This window comes from Taudactylus pleione, unplaced genomic scaffold (genome assembly GCF_031769625.1).
Source record: "Taudactylus pleione unplaced genomic scaffold, aTauple2 ptg000007l, whole genome shotgun sequence".
Classification (NCBI taxonomy): domain Eukaryota; kingdom Metazoa; phylum Chordata; class Amphibia; order Anura; family Myobatrachidae; genus Taudactylus; species Taudactylus pleione.
The window spans coordinates 3,448,651-3,461,362 of NW_028284410.1; the positions used below are offsets into that span (position 1 = coordinate 3,448,651).

General features: G+C 47.0%; 1 protein-coding gene across 4 annotated transcripts in view; it reads left to right on the forward strand.

Annotated features, from left to right (window-relative positions):
- Positions 1–1,250: 1,250 nt before the first annotated feature.
- Positions 1,251–12,712, forward strand: part of LOC148542857 (uncharacterized) — a 58,294-nt gene continuing 46,832 nt past the window's right edge. The window contains exons 1-2 of one of the 4 annotated variants that reach the window (XM_088460622.1): positions 1,251–1,336; positions 11,536–11,719. In XM_088460622.1, coding sequence (XP_088316748.1) covers positions 11,543–11,719 — 177 coding nt within the window. In that variant the 5' untranslated portion in view covers positions 1,251–1,336; positions 11,536–11,542. Of the gene's footprint in view, positions 1,349–1,405; positions 1,585–11,535; positions 11,720–12,712 lie in introns of those variants that run through there. The other 3 variants (XM_088460687.1, XM_088460666.1, XM_088460686.1) reach the window with 3 other exon arrangements.

Consider the following 12,712-nt stretch of genomic DNA (forward strand, 5'->3'; position numbering starts at 1 on the left):
CAAACACAGAAAATATTTTTTAATTTTGTTTGGAGTGTACTTTGGGGGTTACAGTACCCTTTAACGGACAAGCCAGACGGCCCTTTACTTATGGGACACAGGCGCACGCTTGGCGCTGCTCCTTTGTTGATGCACGTGCAGCCACAGTGCACACAATTCACAAACACAGAAAATATTTTTTTATTTTGTTTGGAGTGTACTTTGGGGGTTACAGCACCCTTTAACGGTCAAGCCAGCCGGCCCTTTACTTATGGGACACAGGCGCATGCTTGGCGCTGCTCCTTTTGTTGATGCACGTGCAGCCACAGTGCACACAATTCACAAACACAGAAAATATTTTTTATTTTGTTTAGAGTGTACTTTGGGGGTTACAGCACCCTTTAACGGACAAGCCAGCTGGCCCTTTACTAATGGGACACAGGCGCACACTTGGTGCTGCTCCTTTGTTGATGCACGTGCAGCCACAGTGCACACAATTCACAAACACAGAACAAAAATTTTTTTGCTCTTGGGGGGAGCACCCCTGATGGACAGAGCACTCCCTGGACAACACTACAGCACCCCTTTAGGACTGGGACACTGCACAGGACTTTGGAGTGGACACAGCCCCTATGGACAACTGACTGCACAACACAGTCCAGCCAGGCCCTATGGACTTTGGAGGAGTGGACACAGCCCCTATGGACAACAGCAGCACAGCGCAGCACAGCACAGCACAACACTACTCTGCACTACACTACACTACACAGCCCAGCTCCCATCCTCCCTCTTCACTGTCCACAGCTGAGTGAGAAAATGGCGCCGACACGGGTACCTTATATAGGATCCAAAACCCGCGAGACCCGGAAGGCGGGATGATGACGTTTTGCCTCGATTTCAGATCCGAGTCAGGCGGGAAAAGTCGAGCCTGACTCGGATCGGGGGGGCTCGGGGGGGTTCGGATTTCAGAAATCCGAACCCGCTCACCCCTACTTTAAAGTATTATGTTTCAATGAACCTTATTGTTCTTGTCATTAGAATACCTCTATTTGCTTCCATAGAAAAGAAGCTATGGTACATAACGTGTTGTGTATTGTTTTTTCTGCACATAATTCTGCTCAGCATAGTGCATTACATACCCCACAGTATATGCACAGTTCAATGCAAAATGTGCATTACTTAACAATGCAGAGGCTGCCCTCTGGTGTTAGAATCAAAAAGAGCTTTTATATTGTAAATGTTGCTCTCTGCTGTTAGAATCTGAACAGCAAGAGAAAACTACATTTCCCAGATTCCCTCCACTCTGATAGCTAGGAAGCTGAGGAATAGGAACTGCGGAAGTTTGTTATACACCGAGGTAAGATTACAGGTATGTGTGTGCTTGATTTTAGGTGCTATTTGCAGCTTCCCTTGTATGTCAGTCTGGTCTTTTCACTTTATCACTACTTTGTGATTTCCTTTGTACCTTCAAATGAAATAACAAACACCACATAATCAAACTGATGACGGTAAACAGAAACACAAAAGAAATAGAGGACAGTCACTGAATAGCCAAGAAAGGAAGTGTTCAAATCAATAGAGGTTTATCACTATTTGCATATAGAGGTAGAGTTGTACTGTTGTACATTCTAATTGCTTATATCTCTGTTGTACATTCTAATTGCTTATATCTCTGTTGTACATTCTAATTGCATATATCTCTATTGTACATTCTAATTGCATATATCTCTGTTTTACATTCTAATTTCATATATCTCTGTTGTACATTATAATTGCATATATCTCTGTTGTACATTATAATTGCATATAACTCTGTTATAAGGTGTAAATTCTTATTGTTACATTTTACCCGCTTCCTTGTTCACCTGAGATTTATTTCCAGCACTCAATCCATTTGTGTTAGAAAAACCATGGTTTTACTTACAATTTGGAAAAGGGAAATGAAATAGTCTGCGAGGTGCAGACTATTTAATTTCCCCCTCAATCTTCACACCAACAACTGCCTCTTGGGGTGCTGGAGGATTCCCTGCATGCCATCTCTCATGTGACTAGTGTGTTCTGGAGAATGAGTTATATGGCCAGGTAGTTACATTGATCTGTACTTGTGTCCTATCCAGGATCGGACTGGCCCACAGGAGTACAGGGGAAACCCCCGGTGGGCCCCACTGCCCAAGGGCCCATTCCCTCCTCTAGGGATCAGGTTCTAGACTGTGCACTTGAATTATACATTATAAATGCAGTATGTTACATTAAGGAACGCCTACCATTTTGTGGGCGGCCGCACTGACATCATCAGTGATGTCAGTGGGGAGCTTCCTGCTCCATCAGAGCAGAAAGCTCCCTGGGGCTTGTGGTTGCCGAGACCCAACCTTAGGGTCTCGTCGCAAGCCCCGATGGTCGCGATGGTGATCACCATCACGACCATCAACCTGGTCGGTCATTAAGCTGTGGGTGGTAACCAGGACCAGGAGGCCGCACTTCAAAAATGAAGTGGCCGCCCTCATTCAGAGAGAGCGATCACTTCTTGTAACCGCCTCTGAATGAGGGCCAGTGTGTCTGATAAGGAGTTATTCCGGCAAATAGTTTCTGCATAGTGATATACAGGGATGGCCACCGAATAGGAGTGGCAGTGCAGCCGTTGCAACTTGCCTTGCCATCTTATGTACTGTAGAAATCACAAGGAAACTAATCTGGGGTTTAACCATCGATGGCTAAACTGTGCACATGTACAGCAGAAACAAAAATTTGTGCATGAGCAGTAGAGGTTTGCTGCAGGCAGCTCTTCCAAGTGTCTGCAGCTGGAAACAGGTATTTAACCATTGACTGGTCATTGGAAGCAAGCATGCGATGGTGGCAACCATTGCAAAACCAATATTGAATAGAAAAGCCATTTCAGTGCAGTCGGGAACGTCGATGGTTGCCAACCCTGGGACTATGGGGGTCATTCAGACCCGGTCGTTAGCGCCGATGCGCTCGGACCAGGTCGATGGCCCCCCACAGAGCATGCGCACGACGGCGACGGCGCCATCGTGCGCATGCGTGAGACCCGCTACGACCAACAGCGCTGGTCGTAGCGGGTGTCGATGTTGATTGACAGCTCGCCCCGTTTGGAAGGCGGGCCGGGGGGGTGGCAGCCCAAACGGAGGCGTTATCGTTAAACGATATTGTTTAACAAATCGTTGTGTGTGTATGCACCTAATGAACTAAAATCGTTTACTAAAGTTGTTCATTTACTATGTTCATTTAAATGTAATTAACGATTTTTATGAACTACAAACGATTTTTGCATATTAACTTAATGAAAATCATTGAGTTGACAAGTCTGACTGAACTACAAACGTGAACGCGCATGAACAATAATCGTTCATCGTTTGACTCAGAAAGTGAACGATTTTTTCAAACGATTATCGTTAAACGATATCGTTTAACGATAATCGTTCAAAAAATCGTTGTGTGTGTATGCACCTCTACTCTACCTCCTCTTCATCTCCATTAATGAAGTGGATGGCTTGGCATGAGTATGTGACTGATGGGGAAGGTGCTAATCTTCCCCATCAGTCTCTTCCCCATTGCCTTTTTTTCCTGCCAGTACAGGTACGGACTGTCTGACATGCCTACTTGGATGCTGTCACCGATGTAATCCTCCACCATTCTGTCAATGGTGACAGTATCATATGCAGTGACAGTAGACATGTCAGAAATTGTTGCCAGGTCCTTCAGTCCGGACCAGATGTCCAAACTTGGTCCTGCCTGCCCTGCATCACCGCCAGCGGGTTGCTTAGGATACCTAAGTTTTTTCCTGGCAGCCCCAGTTGCGGGAGAAAATGAAGAAGGAGCTGTTGACGTGTCACGTTCCGCTTCAGCTGACAGTGTTTTCACCAGCAGGTCTTTGCACCTCTGCAGGCTTGTGTCGGCCGGAAAGAGAGACACCACATATGCTTTAAACCTAGGATCGAGCACGGTGGCCAAAATGTAGTGGTCTGATTTCAACAAATTGACCACCCTGGAATCCTGGCAAAGCGAATGAAGGGCTTCATCCACAAGTCCCACATGCCGAGCGGAATTGCTCCGTCTTAGCTCCTCCTTCACTTTCTCCAGCTGCTTCTGCAAAAGGCTGATGAGGGGAATGCCCTGACTCAAGCTGGCAGTGTCTGAACTGACTTCATGTGTGGCAAGTTCGAAGGGCTGGAGAACCTTGCACAACACGGAAATCATTCTCCACTGCGCTTGAGTCAGGTGCATACCCCCTCCTTTGCCTATGTCATAAGTGGAAGTATAGGCTTGAATGGCCTTTTGCTGCTCGTCCATCCTCTGAAGCATATAGAGGATTGAGTACCACCGCGTCACAACCTCTTGCTTGTGGTTTGCAGGCGCTTGGATACAACAGGACAACGGGATTTAGGTGTCCCTGGACTGCTTACGGTCTTAGCCAAAGTTTCTGAACTTGACAGTAACTTTTTATGAACGCGCTGCAGGTGCCGTATAAGGGAGGATGTTCCTAGGTGGTTAACGTCCCTACCCCTACTTATTTCCCCTTTACATATGGTACATATGGCAAGACAGTTGTTGTCCGGATTTGGATAGAAATATTGCCAGACCAAAGAGGTGGAATGTTTGGTCTTCTGCCCAGGCATGACCGTGATGGGCTTTTTCATCCCACGGACAACAACTGTCTCCCCCGGAGCCTGATTTAAACAAACCACATCACCATCAGAATCCTCCTCGCCAACTTCCTCCTCAGTGCCAGCTACACCAGTATCCTCATCCTGTTGTACTTCAACAGTGACATCTTCAATTTGCATATCAGCAAGTGGACTGTGGGTGCTCCTTTCAGCACTTGCAGGGGGCGTGCAAATGGTGGAAAGAGCCACCTCTTCCCGTCCAGTGCTGGGAAGATCAGGCATCGCAACCGCCACCACACTTGGGCTCTCCTTGGGAATTTGTGATATCTTCTTAGAACGCACAGTTCTTCGCTGTGCTTTTGCCAGCTTAACTCGTTTGATTTTTTTTAGCGGGAGGAGGGCTTCCATCGTCATGTGAAGCTGAACCACTAGTCATGAACATAGGGAAAGACCTTAGCCGTTCCTTGCCACTCCGTGTCGTAAATGGCATATTGGCAAGTTTACGTTTCTCTTCAGATGATTTAAAAGTTTTTTTTCAAGGTCATTTTCCTGAACCTTGTCATTTGGGATTGTATGTGCCCTCTACTAGGACATTGGGCATCGGCCTTGGCAGACGACGTTGATGGCATGTTATCGTCTATGTCATGACTAGTGGCAGCAGCTTCAGCACTTTGTTGATGCACGTGCGGCTACTGCGCACACAATTCACAAACACAGAAAATAATTTTTTTTTTGGTTTGGACTGGAGTGTACTTTGGGAGTTACAGCACCCTTTAACGGTCAAGCCAGCCGGCCCTTTACTTATGGGACACAGGCGCACGCTTGGCACTACTTTGTTGATGCACGTGCAGCCACAGTGCACACAATTCACAAACACAGAAAAAATATTTATTTATTTTTTGCACTTGGGGGGAGCACCCCTGATGAACAGAGCACCCCCTGGACAACACTACAGCACCCCTTTAGGACTGGGACACTGCACAGGACTTAGGAGTGGACACAGCCCCTATGGACAACTGACTGCACAATACAGTCCAGCCAGCTCCTATGGACTTTGAAGGAGTGGACACAGCCCCTATGGACAGCAGCGCAGCGCAGCACAGCACAGCACAACACTACACTGCACTACACTACACAGCCCAGCCAGCCAAGCTCCCACCCTCCCTCTTCACTGTCCACAGCCGAGTGAGAAAATGGCGCCGACGCGGGTACCTTATATAGGATCCAAAACCCGTGAGACCCGGAAGGCGGGATGATGTTGTTTTGCCTGGATTTCATATCCAAGTCAGGCGGGAAAAGTCGAGCCTGACTCGGATCGGGGGAGCTCGGGGGGATTCGGATTTCAGAAATCCGAACCCGCTCACCCCTAGTTGAAATACATTAATTATTTTGCATGCAAGGAAAATACTGGCTGCTTTTGCATGTAATCCTCAAATGCTGGACAGTTTTAACTTTACACTGCAATTTAGATTTTAGCTAGGACACACCCCTCCCACATCTCTGCACATTTTAAATCTGCCACACCTGCAGTGCAACATGGTTTTGCCAAGGTACAGAGGGCCTGATTCAGACCCGCTCGCGAGCGCTGAGCGCTCGCATGTGGGTCGATGTTGGCCTAGTGCGCATGCGCACGACGAAGCCGGCTCCATCGTTCGCATGCGCGAGACCCGGATAGCGACGGGCAAGCCGTCGCTCTGGGTCTCGCACCAAAGGGGGCGTGCTGTCGATGGTGAGTGACAGCACACCCCCTTTGGTGGGCGTGCCGGGGGCGTGGCTTCTCAGATGGAGGCGTCTGGGTCCGTCCCCACTGACATCAGAAGTGATGTCAGTGGGAGTGCTCTCAGCTCTGATAGAGCCGAAAGCACTCCAGGGCTTGCGTCAATGAGACCCTACCACAAGGGTCTCGTCGCAAGCCCGATGGTCTTGACCATCGCGACCATCTTCCTGGCCGCTCGCTATAGCTGTGGGTGGCCGCTCTAAAAACTAAGAAGTACGGCCCTGATTCAGAGCGAGCGCTCTGTCAGAGAGTCCGGCTCTGAATCAGGGCCAGAGTTACTACTTTTTTTTTGCTCTGCTCCCAACTCAGAATAAGCCCCTAAATGCTGGGAAAATATCTATAGATTCCTGCAAAGAGCCATGCCCATCCGACCTATTCAGGTGCCAATCTCGTGCCCTTCTGACCTATTCACATGCCTATCAGACTTCCCCACATGCCCTTTACATGTTGGCGGTCCCTGCAGCCAGTGTACTGGTAGTCTGCGGGTTGGCTGTACACACACATCGGCTGTGCTTCAGTGCCAAACTATTATGTGAATGATGTTGTTCACAGGCATATCGGGTGTACTCACCTACTGATGCACTCGCGGTATATCGTTCATTCATCGGATGAACGATATACCAACAAGTGTGTACCCAGCATAAGGTGCAGTGTAAAATCCTCTGGTGATGTACATTACAGGCAGCATACACACTTGCCATGTGCAGTGAGACTATACAAGTGAGATAAAAGAGTAGACTTATTTTTACTCACCACTCAGCACTTGCAGATTTTTGGTCAGGTGTTAATGAAAAGCATTTAGCATCTCCTGATTGCACTACGGCGCAGAAGCATCTCAAAGTATACTTCAAGCACTGAAAATACATGATAGCAAATAAAAGTGCCACATGTAACAAAGGGAGTCACAATGTCCCCTTTCAGCAATGACGTAAGCTATACCAAATAGTGTTTTTTGTAGGGGTGTGCACCGGCCACTTTTCGTGTTTTGGTTTTGGATCTGGATCTTTCTTGGTGTTTTGGATCTGGATTGGTTTTGCCAAAACCACCCTTCGGTGTTTTGGGTTCTGGGTTTTGTGTTTTGGATCTGTATTTTTTTTTAAAAAAAGCATAAAAACAGCTAAAATCACAGAATTTGTGGGTTTTTCTGCTCCTATGCTATTATTAACCTCAATAACCTTAATTTCCACTCATTTCCAGTCTATTCTGAACACCTTACAATTCACAATAGTGTTTTTATGTCCAAAAGGTTGCACCGAGGTAGCTGGATGACTATGCTAAGAGATACGAGTGGGCGGCACAAACACGTGGTCCATCTAGGAGTGGCACTGCAGTGGCAGACAGGATGGCAGTTTGAAAAACTAGGCCCCAAACTATACATAATGCAAAGAAAAAAAAGAGGTGCAAGATGGAATTGTCCTTGGGCCCTCCCACCCACCCTTATGTTGTATAAACAGGACATGCACACTTTAACAAACCAAACATTTCAGCGCCAGGGTCTGCCACACGACTGTGGCTGAAATGATTGGTTCGTTTGGGCCCCCACAAAACAAGCTGGCAATTAATCTGTCCCTGCACAAACTGGCTCTACGGAGGCAAGATGTCGTCCTCATCCTCCTCATCCACCGATTCCTCACCCTCTTCAGTGTTGTGTACATCCTCATCCTCACAGAGTATTAATTCGTCCCCGCTGGAATCCACAACCACAGGTCCCTCTGTACGTTCTGGAGGCTGGTCTCCCTGGAAGAGTTGATAATTCATTTTATGAACATCATCTTCTCCACATTTTGTGGAAGCAACCTCCTACGCCTTTCGCTGACAAGGTTCCCGGCTGCACTAAACACTCTTTCGGAGTACACACTGGAGGGGGGGCAACTCAGGTAAAATAGAGCCAGTTTGTACAGGGACCTCCAAATTGCTTCTTTTTCCTGCCAGTACAGGTACGGACTGTCTGACATGCCTACTTGGATGCTGTCACCGATGTAATCCTTTAACAGACAGACGCACGCTTGTCGCTGCTGCTTTGAGGATGCAAGTGCAGCTACAGCCCACACAATTCACAAAGACAGAAAAAAAAAGAAGAATATTTTTATTGTTTGTGTAGCACACTTTGAGGGTGTCACCACCCTTTAACAGACAGACGCACGCTTGTCGCTGCTGCTTTGAGGATGCAAGTGCGGCTACATCGCACACAAGTCACAAACACATTAAAAAAATAGTTTTTTATTTTTTGGAGCACTTTGAGAGTTACACCACCCTTTAACAGACAGATGCACGCTTGTCGCTGCTGCTTTGAGGATGCAAGTGCGGCTACAGCCCACACAATTCACAAAGACAGAAAAAAAAAGAACAATATTTTTATTGTTTGTGTAGCACACTTTGAGGGTGTCACCACCCTTTAACAGACAGACGCACGCTTGTCGCTGCTGCTTTAAGGATGCAGGTGCGGCTACAGCCCACACATTTCACAAAGACAGAAAAAAAAAGAACAATATTTTTATTGTTTGTGTAGCACACTTTGAGGGTGTCACCACCCTTTAACAGACAGACGCACGCTTGTCGCTGCTGCTTTGAGGATGCAAGTACAGCTACAGCCCACACAATTCACAAAGACAGAAAAAAAAAGAAGAATATTTTTATTGTTTGTGTAGCACACTTTGAGGGTGTCACCACCCTTTAACAGACAGACGCACGCTTGTCGCTGCTGCTTTGAGGATGCAGGTGGAATCTAGACGGGATTTGGAACCGGGGACACACTACCTCCATCAATTGTCTAAATCCCACTGCACTAATGGCGGATACCGGACGCACGTCTAACACCAACATAGCAGTCAAGGCCTCAGTTATACGTTTTGCTTCAGGATGACTGCTGTCATACTTCATCCTCATCGCTAGGGACTGTTGGAGGGTCAATTGTTTAGTAAAAGTAGTGATGTTCCTACTTCCTCTCTGGGATGATGAACAACTCCCAGCAGCAGCAACAGCACTAGGAGGAAGTGGTTCTTGATCTTTCCCTATTTTATTTTTATCGGAGAAAGTTTGGTCCTCCATTTATGTTATATTGATATATACGTGCGGCTAAGGCGCTGGAGAGTAGTGCACTTTGTGGGTTACACCACCCTTTAAGAAATGAGCCAGCCGGCTCTTTACTTATGGGACACAGGCGCACGCTTGGCGCTGCTCCTTTGTTGATGCACGTGCAGCCACAGTGCACACAATTCACAAACACAGAAAATAATTTTTTTTTTGGTTTGGACTGGAGTGTACTTTGGGGGTTACAGCACCCTTTAATGGTCAAGCCAGCCGGCCCTTTACTTATGACACAGGCGCACGCTTGGCACTACTTTGTTGATGCACGTGCGGCTACTGCGCACACAATTCACAAACACAGAAAATATATTTTTTTTGGTTTGGAGTGTACTTTGGGGGTTACAGCACCCTTTAACGGTCAAGCCAGCCGGCCCTTTACTTATGACACAGGCGCACGCTTGGCACTACTTTGTTGATGCACGTGCGGCTACTGCGCACACAATTCACAAACAGAAAATAATTTTTTTTTTGGTTTGGAGTGTACTTTGGGGGTTACAGCACCCTTTAACGGTCAAGCCAGCCGGCCCTTTACTTATGACACAGGCGCACGCTTGGCACTACTTTGTTGATGCACGTGCGGCTACTGCGCACACAATTCACAAACACAGAAAATATTTTTTTTTTGGTTTGGAGTGTACTTTGGGGGTTACAGCACCCTTTAACGGTCAAGCCAGCCGGCCCTTTACTTATGACACAGGCGCACGCTTGGCACTACTTTGTTGATGCACGTGCGGCTACTGCGCACACAATTCACAAACACAGAAAATATTTTTTTTTGGTTTGGAGTGTACTTTGGGGGTTACAGCACCCTTTAACGGTCAAGCCAGCCGGCCCTTTACTTATGACACAGGCGCACGCTTGGCACTACTTTGTTGATGCACGTGCGGCTACTGCGCACACAATTCACAAACACAGAAAATATATTTTTTTTGGTTTGGAGTGTACTTTGGGGGTTACAGCACCCTTTAACGGTCAAGCCAGCCGGCCCTTTACTTATGACACAGGCGCACGCTTGGCACTACTTTGTTGATGCACGTGCGGCTACTGCGCACACAATTCACAAACACAGAAAATTATTTTTTTTTTGGTTTGGAGTGTACTTTGGGGGTTACAGCACCCTTTAACGGTCAAGCCAGCCGGCCCTTTACTTATGACACAGGCGCACGCTTGGCACTACTTTGTTGATGCACGTGCGGCTACTGCGCACACAATTCACAAACACACACAAAATATAATTTTTTTAGCACTTGGGGGGAGCACCCCTGATGGACAGAGCACCCCCTGGACAACACTACAGCACCCCTTTAGGTCTGGGACACTGCACAGGACTTTGGAGTGGACACAGCCCCTATGGAGAACTGACTGCACAACACAGTCCAGCCAGCCCCTATGGACTTTGAAGTAGTGGACACAGCCCCTATTAACAACAGCAGCACAGCACAACACAGCCAGCCCCTATGGACTTTGAAGTAGTGGACAACAGCAGCACAGCGCAGCACAGCACAGCACAACACTACTCTGCACTACACTACACTACACAGCCCAGCCAGCCCTAACTCCCACCCTCCCTCTTCACTGTCCACAGCCGAGTGAGAAAATGGCGCCGACGCGGGTACCTTATATAGGTTCCAAAACCCGCGAGACTCGGAAGGCGGGATGATGACGTTTTGCCTTGATTTCAGATCCGAGTCAGGCGGGAAAAGTCGAGCCTGACTCGGATCTGCCTCGGATCGGGGGGGCTCGGGGGGGTTCGGATTTCAGAAATCCGAACCCGCTCACCCCTAGTTTTTTGTAAGAAGAGTGGGAAAGTTGAATTTAATAAAGAGAAGATAATAGAGATGGTAGTAGTGTTGTACTTTGATGTGACATCGATATTGCCAAAGACCGGAAAGCAGGTATGTACTGAGCGGATACATTGGTGTCAAACAGTATGCAGACAATGCACTTTAGAAATGAAGTCCTGTGAATATAATATTGAGAATTTCAGAAAACTGTTTAGCCATGAGTCCTGCTTTACATTTCCAGATAAAGTTGGATACTTGTGTAAATCTCATTCTTTTGATCTCTAAGTTACAGCATGAAGTTATTAAGTTTCTGTATGGGTAAGGCCAAGATCCTGGCTGTATCATTGCTTCTGCTACAGCTGTCAGATTGTTGGGAAGAGGAATATCCCTTTATGAACCCATCGCTGCCATGGGATGTGCGAGTGATGGACCTGATTGAGCGGCTCAGCCTTGAAGAGATGGTTTTGCAGGTGAGGAAGAGTTAAGACATAACTGCTTCATTTGTTTGCTACTAAGATGCATAATTTCATTCCAAGTGGAACTGGTCAGAGAAAGCTTCAGTCTATCTATAGGGAGATGCAATTCTAAACTGGCCCAACGGTTGCCCTGCCCAGCCTTAAAGGAATAAAAACCTGTTTGTGTAGCAAATGCAAAGACACCGAGTTCAATACCAGAAAATCTAGAACATGAGCAGGGTAACAAGAGATTTCCATTTTTTCACATGAAAACAGGTGGACAAAAATGCAATGATATGGCTAAGGAAGTGGAGTAAGCCATTTCTATGAGTGTCTTTTCCAGCACTAATAGGTTCATGTTCCCCAAGGGCCATCTTACGATACTAAACATTTCTAATGGTGCATACACATGGTCCAACTTGCTCGATCATCGATATCGTGGAACGAATTTTTCTATTTTAAAAATGAACGATATCGTTGAATGATATAACGATTTCACCAACGATCATGAACGATTTCATTAACGATCAACAATGAATGATCGTTCATATCGTCCTGTTAAGTTGGACCGTGTGTATGCACCATAAGATTATCAGCACTCCTCGTCTTCCTTTAAGGGGCCTATCCACTAGGTGACCTGAAAGACTGAACATCTAGCGTTCAGACCTTCAGGTCGCTGAGGTGCGGTGCCTGCACTGAACGGCATTCACTGAACATCATTCTGTGCAGGAGCCCGACCTCCTATCTCTGATCATGCCGAACCTGACGATCGTCGTCAGGTTGACGGGCATGTTCAGTAGATAGTCGGGGACGACAAGGACCCAGTGTGCACGCGCACCGCTGGTTCTTGCCGGCTATCCATTACAAGACTTTGTGAACAATGCGACCAAAACCTCCTGGTTTGGTCTGATTGTTCACAAAGTCGGGTAATGGATAGGCCCCTTAACTCTGGTACAGTTCAGAAACCTACAGATCTACACATAACATGCATCACACAAGGACTAAACA